The sequence below is a fragment of the Rattus rattus genome, chromosome 1 (assembly GCF_011064425.1).
Source record: "Rattus rattus isolate New Zealand chromosome 1, Rrattus_CSIRO_v1, whole genome shotgun sequence".
NCBI classification, from domain to species: domain Eukaryota; kingdom Metazoa; phylum Chordata; class Mammalia; order Rodentia; family Muridae; genus Rattus; species Rattus rattus.
In genome coordinates, this window is record NC_046154.1 from 163,570,934 (window position 1) to 163,587,732 (window position 16,799).

The following is a 16,799-nucleotide window of genomic DNA, read 5'->3' on the forward strand; positions in this document are numbered from 1 at the left end:
TCAACAGCACCAGGCCCAAAGTTTGTCACCTGTTACCTTTGCGAACTTCTTCTGGAGACACCGTTTACGGTAGGTAAGTCTGGCTACTCCAGATCAAAAGACAGACCCAGAGAAAAGGAATTACAGAGGCAACAATGGAAAGCAGCCACAGAGAAGAAAGGTATCAACTATCTTCCAAACGGGTTGTTCTGAGGAGGTGTCTGCCAGGGTTCTTGGAGGTATTTTCCAAGATCACTGTAGCGACCAGCCTGCCAAGCTGGTATATGTGCGAACCGCACACTACTCACCATGCCGAGGACCGTGCACGAGTTATAAGATACATGGAGCTGGCCCCTGCAGCTGGGGGAGGGGGCCAGGGAACACAGAGCTCTTTTTCCTAATTAGCTGTTTTCATACAGCGAATGCATGACCCAAACACAGCCACCAACTGGGTCTTTGACATATACAGGCAGAAAGGGGGAGCTGGGCTTTTGTCTGCCCCACATTCTTTCAACTTGCCTGTCGCCCCAAGCTGCAAAACTCAACAATGAGTCAGATGAGCTGAACCGGTTCAGAGTTTGCTGAATGGACTTAGAGGCAAGCATTGTTTCAACCCACTCAAGGCTGAGGAAAATACTGTAAGAGTGAAACCAGGTTGACATCTCTTTCCACTGTGTGTGTGTGTGTGTGTGTGTGTGTGTGTGTGTGTGTAACTGAATACACCTTTCTGCTGCTCTCACTCTTAATAAGTTGGCGATTTTTGTTCTCAGCACTTGTAAGATGCTGCCCCACTGTTCCTGGCATCTGTTAGAATTTGCAACAGGTAATGATTATTCTTTTCTCTCATCACTTTCAATTAAAAAAAATCTTAGTTCAAAAATTTTAAAGCATTGTTATGGATAAAATAAAGTTGTCTGTCCCTTTTGTGCCATTCATGTGAGTCTGGGTGACTGTGATCAAGATTTTATACATATACAGGTACATTTGCCGTTTACCTGAGTTTCCGGCACAACTCAAAACAGTGTGATTAGAAAGGAAATAAGCCCACCTAACCCAATTACAAAGAGACGTACATTTCAGGAAGAAATTCAAGGTTTTGATAAACCACAATTGTTTTGTCCAGGCTTCCATTTTTACATTGATCATTAACTCAGCCAAAACAAATGATCTCCAAATTAAAACAACAAGAACAACAAGACCAACCAAGGTGGTCAGTGGTCTGCTTATTCCATGCATCAGCCAATGGGAGAATAAGGGGTAAGGGAGGAGGAGAGGCTCCTCGATGTGTGCATGTGCATGCATGTGCTTGTGTGGAAAACATCCGATCTTCAGTTTGGAAGCAAAGAAAAGAAAAATCTTAAGATCCCTCTCAGCCATATACCTAAGCAGAAGCAGTCACACACAAGGAGGAGTTACACACAAATGATCTTTCCAGAGCTATGGCTAATGTGCTAACACTAACCACCATGGACCGCGAGTCATCAAACTGTCACACCTGATGGCACCGCCAAGGCAGTAGTGACCAGAGTGTTTCCGTGCTCCGCTCAGAGAAAGTTCCTATCTGAGCTGAAGCATGGGCAGGCTCAGAGAGCCCCAGGGCTGAAGTGCCGAGAAGTCCTCTGTGAGCAGTCAACAGCCTTTCCTAAAAAATGTGCCTGCGTTCTACCTCAGGGACACCTCTCCATGTGACACAGCTGGGAAATGGTGCCAGCCAGCTCCATTACAAGGTAGATGGTAAAGTGTCAAATTAAAACCCCGGGATGAAGCTGAGGGTTGATTGGCTTAATCTGAAATTATGAGAAGTGGGAGCGCGTCTACACCTGCAGAAGAAGACGGCCTGGGAGCGATTACCCAGAAGCCTTACCAACAGCCCCTGGAAGAGACACCAGGAAAACAGGGGCCAGTGGTTTCAGAATCTGCCTCCCTTGCTATGGACAACGTGGATGACTAGACATACTGCTTCTCCACTGAAAAGCAGGCAGTTGTGTCCTACAGGTAGCATGGTAGCATCACCGAATTAGGGACCAGGTTTCTGCCTGCAGAGACAGGACCACCCTGGAGAGGAACTCAAGCACCATCCCAGTGGAGAGTAGAAAGTGAGGACTTGGGGTGACCCAAGGGACCAAGAAAAGATGTGAGTGCAAAAGCCCCCTTCTAGAGAGTGGACCAGAGTGCATTGCTGAAGAAATGCTAATCAAAACATCAGAAGTTAATCTTAAATGGAAAGCAGCATAGCATCACCAGGAGTGTCAGTCCCACTGTTTGCAAAGGCAGAAACTCCGAGGCCTGTGTGTGCCCAGCCTTAGATCAACCCCAGCTGCTGGGGCTCTGCGGGTTGCTCCCATAGAATGGCAGACACTGGCGACATCTGATGAGGAGTGCTTGGCCACAGCCACCCTTACCCCCTTAGATGCCGGCAGGTCTCTCTGTAGCAAACCTCATTTTCACAGAGGCTGCCTCACTATTTCACCTCTAGCATTCATTCAGTGCCCTCTTGCTGTCTGAAAATCCTAACAGTGTAGTGCCCCAACCCCAACAGATGCCTTCATGAGGGCCTTGTGGCCTCAAAGACAGCAAGCGATGCTGTGGATGACTCCACAGAGGTGGACCCAGTACACGGAGGCCAGAAGAAAGGGTTTGGATATTTGGATATTGCGTTTATGGTGTGTGCTGTGTGTTGTGTGTGTTGTGTAGTGTGGGATATGTGTATGGTGTGTGGCGAGTGTGCGTTTGTGTGTGCACGTGTGCACATGCTCTAGCATGTGTGACACTGGGATAGTCTTACCGAAGCTGGGTGCACTGTGCAAGGTCATGTCCCGGATCACCCTCGTGCCAAAGCAAGACCACATCAACAGGAACTGCTGGGCAACTTTCTTCAGGGACCCTTGTCTCTTGGCCGCCACCTGCAAGCAAGCGAATGGCTTTAGTGCTTTGGTCTTTCATTCACTGCTGGCTCTGAGAAATGAGGGAAGGCCTGTATACCTTCCAAGCCTGTGAAACTGTGAATTTTTTTAAAAAAAATTTTCAGTTTTAGCAGAATAAACACATTAATGAAATCCGATCCCAGGACGCTATGTACAGTAACAAGGGGACACCCACCCAAATGAATCAGAAATGGGAGACTCAGAATCCTGTCTCCGCTCCCTTCACTCCAAGGGCTGGGGCAAGGTCTGCCCCTTGCAATCCCAGGGTCCATGGAAGTGGAGGAGTATTAGATTAGCTCACTCACTCTGGGGTTCTATGCTAGTTAGGTGTCCATAGAGATAACCAGCCATTGGCAGGAGCCATGGCTGCCCCTTCTGTTCTGCTCTACCAACCTTCACAACGCATCGGTCTACCATGGTATCCAGCCACTCTATGTAAGACTCGATGGGGGACTGTTCCTCCAGCAGGTGGTCAAACTCCTGGTACACTGTAAATGAAGCAGAGGCAGACACACCTCACTCATGTTGTGGTTCCGCAGAGGGATATTCTTAAAGGCACAGAGGACTGAACTGTGCAGCGGTTCACGACCCTGATGAGATGGAATCCTTCCGCCCTCCCCCCCACTCCCGCCTCTTGCCAGCAGACATGTTACCCCTCCTCCTCACATCTCTCATAGCATCTTACATCATCAACAGCACTGGCTAATGGCTCGATACGTGCCGAGTCTCCTTGCCGAACAGCTCCTCTCTCACTGTTGGTCATCACTGTTTGATACATTATCTGTGCTCTCCCTCTTATTCTGGAAAGCCTTCCTCAACCATTACCACCTCTTGCTCTCTGTCCAGGGATGGGGCGCATGTAGTGATCCCAATGTTTCTGTACCACAACTGTACTGTGTATGCAGCTCGCCCAGCCTCTCAGTGGGCATGTGCACAACTGTACTGTGTATGCAGCTTGCCCAGCCTCTCAGTGGGCATGTGCACAACTGAATTGTGTATGCAGCTCGCCCAGCCTCTCAGTGGGCATGTGCACAACTGTACTGTGTATGCAGCTCGCCCAGCCTCTCAGTGGGCATGTGTACCTACTGTATACTAATCAAAGGAAACCACCTGTCCTCTCTCTGCCCTGACTTCAGCTTCAGGTTAGGAGACTAAGTGTGGATGTGCATGGAAACCAGGGAAGCACTGTGGGAAGCGGGTACCTGACTGGGGACGCCCTCATTGAAGCCTCTCTTTCATCACATATTTTCAGTGTGGTTTTAGGACACGGTAAATACAGCCACAGTTCAAAATCTCCACATGGCCTTTGTCTCCATGAGTCTGAGCAGTTCCTTCCCACATGAGAATGTAATGTGTTCTGTTTCGCTCGGTTGGTGGGGACACAAAGGAGCCGAACAGTCTGCCGCTTAGCGTGAGGACGGGCTTTAAATGTGCATCCATCTTTGTCCGATTGGAGAGGAGGTTTTGGTGCCTGTATTGTCAACTTGACAGACTCTAGAGTCGCCTGGGAGATGAGCCTCTGGGACGGCCTCAAGGGATTCTTTAGATTGGGTTCTCTTCGGTGAGAAGACCTATCTTACCTGGGGGTTGGAGGGGCACCACTCCATGGGCTGGGGTCCTGAACTGAACAAAGTGGAGAAACAGGCTGAGCACGAGAGTTCATCACTGTCTGTTTCCTGAACAGCACCTCAAGCTCCTGCTGCCACGCCCACTCCGCCATGACGGATTGCAGCCTTGAATTGTGAGCCAAAATGAACCTTTCTTTCTTGTTGGCTTTGCTAGGGGCTTACCCCAGGGTGCTAAGCCTTAAGGAGACTGATCAATCTACTCGAGACTGGAAAGCAAGGAGTTACTTGGCAGAGCCTAGAGCCAGGTTTTGGACGCGACTTTGGAGTTCTTTCTCTGGGTCCAGACTACTGTGCTTTAGTCACTGGGGTAACAATAATAATTATAGACAAAAAGAACAAAAAATCCCCACCAAACCAACCAACAACAACAACAATCCCCCACGGCAAACTTCCTGAGCACTTGCTAAGGGACAGCACTCTCTTCAGTGACTAACATGGGCACACTAACTTAACCTCGAGACAGACTCTCAAGTGTTGATGTCATGGGGGCTGGCTGTGTCATGCTGTCTGTCTGACTCCACCGCTTAGGACTGCCTGTATGGAGTAGATGGCCATTGAGTGAGTAAACAGACAGGCCGAGTAAGAATCCTCATTTTTTTCCATCTGCAAATAAAGAAACTGAGGCACTTTGAGATGAGGAACTGCCCAAATGTTTTGCAGCTACTGAACAGCAGTTAAAATTCCAAACAGTTCTACTTGTGTATCTGCTACCGCCTCCAGGAGCACTCCCCTGCCTCCGGGAGCACTCTCCTGCCTCCAGGAGCACTGCCTGCCTCTAGGAGCACTCTCCTGCCTCCAGGAGCACTCCCCTGCCTCCAGGAGCACTCCCCTGCCTCCCAGGGAGCACTCCCTGCCTCCCAGAGCACTCCCTTGTGTACTGAGCACATGGTGCTTAGTCTCCTTTAATTTTAATCCCTCTGCATTATTCTCAGTTTATAAAATTAAAAGCCATGGCCACCATGCACTAGAGCCAACATTTAAGCAAGGTCTTTTGGGCCAACTCAGCCCCATTCTCTTCTTAAGGCATCCCTTAATACTCATCCTGACGGTGTGCTCAAACACCAATACATTTACAAGGTAAAGTGAACCAAGCATCCCCACTTGGGCTCTACACCAGAAATGGAAAGGTGACCCTGACAGTGAGAGTTTGCAGATCTGTCCTCTGGTTGTGAGGAATGTGGAGAGCATCATGGGGATGCCCGACCCCTGCTCAGACTGGCTTCTAGGGCCCTTGATTGCGGTTTGAGGACTTTGCCTTGTATATTTGGGAGGTACAGGTATGACACCTATATACTGGGCTGTCTGCCTCAGGCTTGGCATCCTTCCTCCAGCTCTCCTTTCTGCCATTGCACCATGTAGCACTGTCCTCTCTTTGGCAAGATGCAGTGCTGTTGGGAATCAGCTTCCACCTCCATGAACTCCAAGCTTCATGGCCAGAGGGCAGTGTCTTTCCCTGTCATTGTCCTGGCTCTTTACAAAGGAACCTGATCCAGGCTAGACAGACCAGGAGGACCAGCTGGGTTGAACTGAACCATAATTTGATTCCAGTTTCATGACAGGAATCTATCCTGCATCTAAGGAACTTGATGAGAGAACCCAAAGATTCTTTCCCAGAGACACGGGGCTTCAGCACAGGCTTAGTGCCTCCTCCCTTCAAGTCCTTCTGCTGACAGTGATTTCCCCTAAAGTCTAGTTTGTATTTTACTCCCCACAAGAGACTCTAAGGGGAGAGGGACTCCAGTGCAAAGCTATGAGTAGTAGGTACACCTGAGAAATGAAGTCACTGTTAGACTAGAGCTCCCCAAACACTACAGACTCCAGCTCCATGCCCAGATCATTGGGAGCCTGGGACATAGCGACTGCTGGTCTCGTACTGGCTCTTAGGATGCTGTGAACACACTTTCTCTTGATTTAGCTGTGGGGAGAGGGTGGGGGAGAACCATGCCCAGAAGCTGGGGAGATGCTCAGTGGGTAAGGGCTGAGGAAACATGTCTGAACTCAAATTAAAAAAAAAAAAAAAAAAAAAAACAGGTTGGGAAGCACGTGGCTGTGATGTCTGCTCTGCTGGCTAGTCTCTGTCACCTGACACACAAACTAGAGGTATCTGAAAGAGGGAACCTCACCTGAGAAGACGCCTCCATAAGATCTGGCAGTAAGGCATTTTCTTAATTACTGATTGATGGGGGAGAGCCCGCCCCATGGGGGGTGGAGCCTCCCCTGGACTGGTGGTCCCGGGTTCTATAAGAAAGCAGGCTGTGCAAGCCATGAGCAGCACCCTCCATGGCCTCCGCACCTCCAGGTTCCCACCCTGCTTGAGTTCCTATCCTGGCTTCCTTTGGTGATGACCGTAATATGGAAGTGTAATCCAAATAAATCATTTCCTTCCCAAGTTGCTTTAATCGTGGTGATTCATGGCAGCAGCAGTAACCCTAAGACACGCAGTATAGGCAGTAACTAACCAAAGCCCTGTCCAGAAAAAGGTGAAAGGTGAAAGGTGAAAGGTGAAAACTGAGGACGCCGTGGCACATGTGCAGCTACACACTCGAGAGTGTGCACACAATGAAAACAAACAAAACAGTCACAACAGAAAACACTCAGAAAGACCCTGTACCCTCTGGAACTCAGCCGCACTCTACAGTGTTGGCTTTCTCTGTTCCTTCTGGGCTGGGGAGGCTCACACAAGGCCAAGGTTCAAGGTCTAGCACCACTGCTGCGTGGTGACTCCACGGCCCTGGAGAAGCCCCATCGACTCCCTGAAGCGGAGTTTTCCACGAGACTGTCCCTCAGGTGGCTGCGACGCAGAAGTAACGATGCCACACGTGGTGGCTCCGCACAGCACTTGGCAGAGAGAAGGCAGCTTCTGAACTGCATTGTTAATTAAGTGGGTTTCTCTAAGACTCAACAGCAGACAAGTAGGCCGAGCAACTGTGCAGGAAGAAGGAAACGAGCCCAAGGGAAGGCCAGGGTCTAAACCCAGGAAATGCGCCTCACGGAGGGCCACAGGGTCACAGAGTTCAGGGCTGCTATTTGCTCTTGAAGGGCCTTCAAATGAAACATGCTCTAGTAGGGAATCTTATAAGATGTTGGTTCATAAATAGCCCAAGCTTAGATCCACTGGCAGAAGACAGGGATCCTCGAGACAGTAATACAGAGGAGCGGACCCTGTTACTCGAGGGACCTGGACTCTTCTGAATCTAACCCTCCTCCTGGCGAGTGTCGGCGTGATGATCTCATTTCTCCCACACAGAAGCTATGGGTGTAAAACCATCTACCCCTCCCCAACAGCATACTGTCAGCCCCAGCCTCCCTGAGGGCCCGGGAAGGTGCGCTGACCATACTTCCTGACAGTGCATCCACCAGGGGAAAGGATGGCTGAGTTATGCCCTGAACAGTCAGCTGGGCCAAGGCTCAGAGGAGGAAGAGACATGTCTAAAGATGAAGACGGCTGGTGGTGTTTTCTGTCCCCGTGTACTGCGTCACTTTTGGGAGCAAGCATCTTGCCCACACAAGGGCTGCACTGGAACATTATTTCCGTGTAGAAAGCTATGGCGCGCGCGCGCGCGCGCGCATGTGTAGGGGAGCAGGGGGTGGGCTGATGGTCACGTGACCTTCCACTGAAAAGCAGACAGCACATCTAGCTTGCTCTACACCGACACATCCTGAGACAGGCCATAGCTTTCAGTTCCCATTCTCCGTCACTGCCTTGGAGGTATTCATGGCATTCAGGGTCACATGCAAGGGTCTTCTGCATGACATTGTGTGCTGCCCAACTGCATCAGCCATGTTGACACATGTCTTCTTAGGTCACTTAGCCCTCCTGTCTTGGCCGGCCCATTTAACAAGAACAATAGGAAGAATGTGAACGGGGAAGGGGACAGGGTGGGAACACCACTTGAATATTTACCAAGACACTTTCTTCTTTCCCTTTTAAAAACAGAAACGGAAGGAGCACAGCCCCTGGCGGGACACCTTACACTGGATGATGAGTCTGCGGTGCTCATCCCGGGAGTCCTCCATGGTGTAGAGCGTCTGCTTGGTGATGCTACTCAGGTCTACATTCCTCCAGTCCTCCAGCATCTGGAACGTGATGTCTGCACTGTGGATCACCGTTCGAGAAGCCTGAAATCCAATCCAACCAACTTGTCAGCACATGGGCTGTGGGGTTAAAAGCCCTCCTCCCTGTGCCCCGAGTGCCTTCTGAGTGGGTGTGCTGATAGCATTTTTAAACTACACTGAAAGCCAGGGAAACTCAATTGCAAGGAACAATACCATAGCTCAGAAGATCCAGAGAGGAACTTGTTCTTCCCCAGCCTCTCTCCTCTCCCTGCTTCATGTCCACCGAGGTGACCTGGGCTGGGCCATACCCTGCTGTTGCTTCTAATCCCCTTTTGCTTATGACCCCCAGCAATGGGATGAGGCGTGGAGCTCTGTCAGTGTTCTGATGTGAGCTGGTAGGAAGGAGTTCTGTGTTTAATAACCCGTGTGCCTGTAGCGACTCCATGTTGACAGGACCACACTGAGGAGACACCACCCAGAGGAAACTCTGGCTACCCTGGGCCTGGCTGATACCCAGAAGCCTCACAGTGCGGATTTTTTTCACACAGATGTTATTATCATGCACTTTGGATTCTTATTCTTTGTTTTGATTTTTTATATATAATTAGGAGAGTGAAACAAATGTGAATAAGGCAGTGGTAATAGGAGACATAAGGTTTGTGTGTGTGTGTGTGTGTGTGTGTGTGTGTGTGTGTGTGTACATGAATGTGCCTTTTAAAAGCATGACTTCCCCAGCAAAACATCATTAGTGAACTGAAATCTACAAGTTGGAACAGTGCTAATAGTGGAACCCAGTCCATGATTATTTCTTTTACTCATACATTTTTAAAATGTTGTTTAATAAAGTTTTTTTTGTAAAAATTGAAAACATTACGGGCATCGTCCTTGGTTGCTAAGGCTTGTGAACTTCCAGGTAAATGTAACTATGTCCAGGTGGGGTAAGTCTACCCCTGGCCATCCTCCCTTCAGACACAAGTAAAATCCCACTGGAATAACTGCAGCCCTTTCTCAAGGCCAAAGACACCCAGCCTGCCTGGGTATTTGAACACAGCAGCCTCTAATGTTGGGTGGGCGTTCTGAATGCAGTCACACCTGGGTCAGACCTCAGCTTTGCTGTTTGCGGCCTGTGCCTACACCCTAGTCTCATGGTCTGTGAAACGGACGTACCATGGGACCCGCCTCTGAGGTTCCTCCTGGCGTTCCTCATCATGGCTCCAAAGGGTGGTGCATAGACTGGAAGTGGCTCCATGTAAGTGGCTAGAGTTGTGGAGCTTGGCTTGCTCTGCCCTGACCGTGTGCTGTGCTCCCATAGACTGGAATGTTCTCCCCCCACCTTGCCCCAGCGTACTGGCTGTCCTGATGCTCCAGCGTCAGTGTGACACCTGTTTTATCTCAGTTAAATACTTAATGTTCTATAACTTTTCTCTATACCATGCACATGTATTTCTTTATGTGTTGACTGGTTGGTTGGTTGATTGACTGACTTGTTTTCCCGATGAAGGTCGGTGCCACTAAGCTTGGCATCTGACTTAGAGATTTTGTGACCGGAGTGCCTGACATGTGAAAGCCAGGCTGCCGGCCTGATCAGTGTATCTGAGGGGCTGGCTGCATACAAGAGTTTTGGGTGAGTCTCGTCTAATCTGACTTGTTCTGTGCGTGATTAGGGAAGCGCCTTAGTTTACTGACTCAAATGTGCCACAGTGTTTCCCTCCTAGGATTAACACCAGTGCAGAGTTCTGGCTGATCCGGAAATGTGTCTGGGAACTGTCCAGTAAGGTTGGACGGGTGCTATCTGCTGACTGAACTACATACTGTACATGTGCGCACGCGCACACACACACACACCACACTTGCCATATATGAGTGTAGCTATGAGAGTCAATGTCTATATGTGTATTAAAGGGGGGCAAAATCCACCCTAAAGTATCTGAGCCCCAGAGGGAAACGTCAAAGTCATGTGTATGTTGCCAGGTAGCTCTCAGCCTCCAAGCAAAAAGAGAGCAAGAGAGCCGGGCTGACACACCGTCTCCTTAATACAGGACAAGAAGGGCCTCTTGGTTTTCCTGATAATTGTGTTCTTCCCTGAGTCTCATCCATCTGTCAGACTGCCCAGTCCCCAGAACAAGGCCCAGGAATTGCCTTTGTCACAGCTACCCCAATCTAGAAAGGGTCCCCTCTGTTCCCAAACCATCCCTTGTGCCTTCTGTGACAGGCTGGGGCGGGACCAGGAGCATTCTGAAGGGGGTCCTCCTGGAAGCACTCTCAGTGAGAGGCCCCCCATCAAGAGGCAGAGGGCACTTTAGGGAGTGGCTGCCAATCTGAACGTGTAAAGGCAGTTGAAACGAATGAGTGAGCAGATCAACTCTGACAGAGAATTGGGAATGAGGAGGGATGGCCGTCCACGATGGGTGCTGACCGCCACCCAGGTTCTATGTTGCTCTGGGTAAGCTGCTGCTTCTCTGAGGGAGCTACTGAGGAGAGGTCACGGGTATTGCACCCCTAAGTGTCAATAGGAGTTGACAAACCCAGCAATTTAATTCAAGAGAACACAAACCCGGGGCCCCAGATCGTGTCTGAAAGGTTCAGGGCCAACTGATGTTAGAAATGATTGTGCAAACAAGTTATCATTTTAGCCTAGGGCTGAGGAGTTTAGTTTCTCAGGTATAGAAACTAAGTACAATGCAGAGCGCCCCGGACTGATGCCACAGGAAGTCCTCCTTAGGGATGTAGCCTTTGTCCTACCTGGCACAGGTGGTTCAGCGATGTCTGCCTTCTCAGGATTTGGGAAAACCTTCTCGATACTGCAACAAGAAGACAGGAAGCTGAAACGTTGGTGTGCTTGGTATTCCAGCCCTAGACTTCCCCGGGAGCAGATTTCAGAGAGTAGTTCTCATTCTCTAACTCTGTCTCGTTGCTCTTTCTCTGCTCTTGGGGACTTACTGGCTAACTCCTGCTCCCACCTCTTGTCCTGTTTTGGCTCCAGCAGCCGCTTCCTAATGACGCTATTTGGGGTACAGATTTCAGAGTCACGCACATGCCACACTCACAGGTGTGAGAAATGGTGGCATCAATCGACCGTAAGTAAAAGCAATTATTCACTTGTCTTTCATTTTGCTAATTGCAAGTTCAATCACCGTTTCCCAGATAATCGCAGGAATCAAACGAAAGCTTTGAAGAAGCCCCCTTTAAAACTTAAGTGTGTCCAGTCGGATCAGTGACTGACCTCGGTGCTGTATGGCCAGCGGGACTGCTGGGGTGGAACCTGGGCACGGGAGTATGGCCTCCAGAGCCTGTTTTGATTTAGTGAAAGCTATGTTTGCCGATCTGCTTGTTTGTCTGATTGTTTGAAGTGAGGGGAATTGAATCTGTTCTTTTGTTTGTTTGTTTCTAAGATGCGCCTGCTCGAGGTCTTTACTCTTGCAGTCTTACCCTGGGGGTGGGAGATGTTTGCTTCCACCCCCTTACACATTCACCAGCCCCCTCAGGCTCCCTGCGACCGACTTCCTCCTCCAAGCGTGCACAGGTGGAAGGCTCGACCCACCTCCTCCTTGTGGCAGATGTTGAGCCTGCCTTGTTTTTTTTTTTTTTTTTTTTTGGTTTTGTTTTGTTTTGTTGGTGTAATTAAAACGGGCACGGGGCATTCTTCTCATTAATTTCTGAACTGGTCATGAAATAGCCAGAAAATTCTTTAGGCTTATTCTAATTTGTACCCAGAGCTGGCTCGGTTTATAAAATAGTGTGTGGGGTTGGAGGGATGGGGGTGGGGGTCTGTGTGCGGGGGAGATGAACTTCTAATTTTCCAGGCCGATCAATTGTTAATCCTGCTCCTTAATTACTTTTTCTTTAACTTTGTGATGTGGAATTTAGTGCTGGAGAAAAGAAAAGAACTGAGAGCCGTGAAATAAAGCGGGGCTTTATCAATAGGTGAGGGGCGCTGCGGGCGGGCGGCCTCAAAGCAAGTCTGAAAGGGTTTCTCTGCCTGCAGAGAAAGGGTAATTTGATCCTTCGTCTTCCCCACGGGCAGTTGTTTTAGGCGAGGACTTGTGAGCTGTATTCAATTGGGCCTTTAAGAAATATATTTTAAAACCTTGTTTTGCTTAAAAAACCATCTCATCTTTGTTCAGTAACAACAACTGTGTTATACATGGAGTCGTCACTATGCACAAAGTCATCAAGACAGGAAAACAGAGCCAGCCTCCTCAGGCCCAGCTAAACGCTGCGGACTACAAGACACTACTTGGCCAAGAAAAGATCCATGGCTCCAGCCTTTTTATAAGAAATATTAATTTGGCTTTCTAATTAGGCGGAGAATATGTGAGGCTCTTCAGCTAGCTACAGCCTTTTGTGGACAGGAGCTTCAAGGAAACCTCGGAGCATTGACTTGAGTTGGCTTGTGGGTCCAAATCACTGGCTCCGTGGTTTACTTTGTTATCGGAGGGGAGCCCGGGAGTAAATTCTGTCTCTGCTACTTAGCACCTCTCTAAGTGCGACTCTTCTCTGTGCTGCTGGTGACAAACATGTTACAAGGACTCAGTGGGTTCACACATGGGAAACACTTAGCAAATTTGGGCGGGCACTTCGTAGGCAGAGCATATTTTTATCAGTGACTTACGAGAAAGGAGTGGCTTTGAAATGTTGCCCTCACTTCTATTCTCCTCCCGAGCCCAATGCTTACATTCAAATTTGATGTTTCTCAGGTTTTCCGGGAGGTCATGGAGAGCCACTTTCAGCCACTCATCCAGTTGCTTGGCAAACTTCCGGATCACCTGAGTTAAGCTAGAGGGAGATAGAGAGAGAGGGAGAGAGAGGGAGGGGGGGAGAGAGAGAGAGAGAGAGAGAGAGAGAGAGAGAGAGAGAGAGAGAGAGAGAGAGAGAGGTTGTAAGAACATCCTGAGTTTCCAGAGGACTTTATTTCACTTAACCCTCCGTTGGCTGCCACCAGATGCTGCTGGTCAGAGCCGCCCAAGAGGCCCGGTGTGCAGCTTGTGCCTTTCAAGATCTGGTCGCTTTGGGAGAGGGGCTTATGGGTGCCAGTGCCAGTCCATGAAGCACAGCGGTTGGTAAAAGCCAATATGGTGGCACCCGTAATCCCATTTTGGGAGAGTCTTATGTGAGGGGTGAGGATCGTGGCTCTCCCTTGGCCTAAGAGAGCTGTTTTGGAGCTCACCCCCACTGTCATGCTTTCCTCCCGTCTTGTCCAAGTTCCCAGCCTGGAAGTCTCACAGGCAGCATTTGGAGATGCTTGCCCACTCAGCCTGGCAAACTGCTGCCTTCTGTGGAAGCTGGGAAGCAAGAACTCATGAAAAAACATTATTTTGCATTTATTTATTTAAATAATAAATAAATTATTTATTATTTAAGTGTGTGTGCATGTGTGTGCATGTGTGTGTGTGCATGTGTGCTTGCACATGCATAACTAGGTAAAGGCAAGTCATAGCACACATGTAGAAACCAGAGGAAAATTTGAAGGAGTGGCTCTTTCCTTCTACCACGTGGGCTCCCAGGGATTGAACTCGTGCCGTCAGACTTGCCTGAGCCTACTAGAGGCCTTGCAACAGTTCGTTTTAAGCTTGGGGGGGGGGAAGCCCCATTATGGATGGGTCTTGAAGATGGAGAGAAGAGAGAAGGCCTTAGATGCAAGAAGCAGCCCAGGGGCCATAGGATCCCATGTACAATGGGGAAAGAGGAGGCGCCATTTCAGACTCTACATGAAAACCATGAGCTTGTGACTTCAGATCCAGGTTCTCCTTGGGTACTGCCAGACTCAGAGACCTCTCCCCCTGGTGATCATCCACACCCCTGACCCAGGACCAGCCACGTACTCTGCCCTGGCTCACCTGTTAGACCACAGTCACCAACCTCCACGGCTGTCCCTGACATTCCTGCTTTCACCCACTCTTGTTTTTAGTGACCAGTAAGTCCTAGCCCGCTCTACCACCGTCACCCCTGCAGTACTCACCCTCCTTCCCATATGGACAGCATAAATGACACCATGGCTGCCGTCCTACCCTCTGCAGAAACCATGCCGCTTCCCTAACAGAATCAAGAAGGCACCTTCCTCTTGTCCCCAGGCTAAATCAACCTTTCAGCCTTTCGGACCTCCCAGGGACATTGTGCAACTGTCCTTCTCGTGTGAATTCTGCTCTCCCTCTGGATCCACCAGTCCTCTCATCCTTTGACTGCGTTCAAGAATGACTCATTTGTAAGAAGGAAACTCCTTTTGTTATTAAAAACTAAAGGCAGGGGTCTAACTCCTCTTCCTGTCCCTAGTCAGTCCACTTGAGCTTACTGTCTTACTGTTTCGTTGGTTGGTTTGATTTTGGTTTCTTGAGGTGGAAGTGTTTTGTTTTGGTGGTTGTTGTTGTGTTTGAGACAGGGAGGGTCCCACCGCATAGCCCTGGCTAGCCTGGAGCTTGCAATGTAGACCAGGCTGGCCTTGGTCTCAAAGAGACCGACCTGCCTCTGCTTCCTGAATGCTGGATTAAAGGTGTGTGAGCCACACTGGGCCTTTACCTGTTTCTCTCTGGGTACGGTTGCCTTTCACAGCTACCACCGTGCTATTCTCTCCTTCCCCAGATCCTGGTATCGATGTGGCTCAGTCACCTCCCCAGAGCATTCTTTCCTGACCATCATCTTAACACACTTTCTCCCACGACTCCTTTGCTGATGCCGTTTTGCCCCCTTCGGTTTTGATAGTTGACGTGTGTGGATGTTCTTCACGTATGTGTGTCTCTGTACCGCATGCATGCGATGCCTACAGAGGCCAGAAGGCGGCACTGGAGTTACGGCGGCTTGTGAGCCAACATGCGGGTGCTAGGAATTGAACCCAGGTCTTACAGAAGAGCAGCCGGGGCTCCTTCACTGCTGAGCCAGCTCTCTCCACCCCACAACCTGATGATTTTTAAATGTAATTCAGTACTGCGTGACTTTAGCAACGTAATAAATGTGTTCACTTATGTCCTACCATCCTGCCCCTGCTCACTACATGTAGAATTCCAGGAGGCCAGGTGCTTACTTCTTATGACCTTATTTCTCAGGACAATCAATAAATACTTAATGAAAATGGTGTATTTGGGAGACACCTCTAAAAATGGAAGGGTAAGGGAGATGGCTCTGTGGGCAAAGGGCAGGTGGTGTAAACATGGGAACGTGAGTGTGATCTCCAGAGCCCTGCATACAGCTGGATAAGGTAGTCCACATCTGCAACCCCAGTGCGTCTAATGGCAAGATGGGAGGTGGAGGCAGCAGCACCCCTGGAAACTGTGGGATCGCCAGGCCAGTGTACACTGCTCTGAACAGCAGGGAACCAGCAAAGGTCATCCAGTGGACTCCACACCACCAACTCCACATGTGTGCCGTGACACTCACATACATGCTGCTCACATAGGCACACTTGAACATACATAGCACGCACACACACAACACACAAGTACATATCACACACACGTAAGTACATATCACACACATGTGCACACGTGTAAGTAAATAACTAGCTCAAACATACATAGCACACACACATGTAAGTACATATCACGCACACGCACACACAGGTAAGTAAATAACTAGCTCTTGCTGCACCTGTCACCCGCATGCCTTGGCCGCCACAGCGCTGTGCTTCTGCTCCGTGGCCATTTCTTCGCACACACACATTCTCACACACACACTCACACACACTGCACACACACACACTTCAGCTACCCAGCCTCTCTGCTGCCTTCTCCGTTCTCACATGCCTCGTCCCCATGCCTTGTCCCCATGCCTCGTCCCCTAGCAGCAAGTTCCATCTAAGCAGCAGAGCCCATGAGGTCATCTTGCTTTCAGGCTTGCTCAGCGTGGCGGCAACCGCTCCACTGTGACCCTGTCCTTCTCTGGGAAAATCCTGGCTTCCCTCAGCACCAGTGGGTAATTCTTTAGCTTCTCCTCGGCCAGAGCTTGGTGCTATCTACCCGACCACTACAATTCCAGCTTCAGAGGACTGGAGTCCTCTCTGACTTCTTCAGACTTCCATGGATGCGCGCCAGGCGCACACATACAGTGCATTTATATTCAGGCAAAACGCTCAAATGCTCAAACGCAGTAAGTAAATAACAAAATCATATGGCTCTTTTGTAATTTATCCATGCCCACAGGCCTGTCACACACACACACACACACACACACACACACACACACACACACACACCACAGAGACACACACCACACACACCACACA

General features: G+C 49.6%; 1 protein-coding gene across 2 annotated transcripts in view; it reads right to left on the reverse strand.

Annotated features, from left to right (window-relative positions):
• The window catches only part of Rfx4 (regulatory factor X4), a 156,859-nt gene that overhangs the window by 33,999 nt on the left and 106,061 nt on the right, over positions 1-16,799 (reverse strand). For both annotated transcript variants that reach the window (XM_032910419.1, XM_032910429.1), the window contains 5 exons: positions 13,263-13,363; positions 11,330-11,388; positions 8,506-8,650; positions 3,297-3,391; positions 2,765-2,882 (listed from right to left, as the gene is read on the reverse strand). In XM_032910419.1, coding sequence (XP_032766310.1) covers positions 2,765-2,882; positions 3,297-3,391; positions 8,506-8,650; positions 11,330-11,388; positions 13,263-13,363 — 518 coding nt within the window. The remainder of the gene's footprint in view (positions 1-2,764; positions 2,883-3,296; positions 3,392-8,505; positions 8,651-11,329; positions 11,389-13,262; positions 13,364-16,799) is intronic.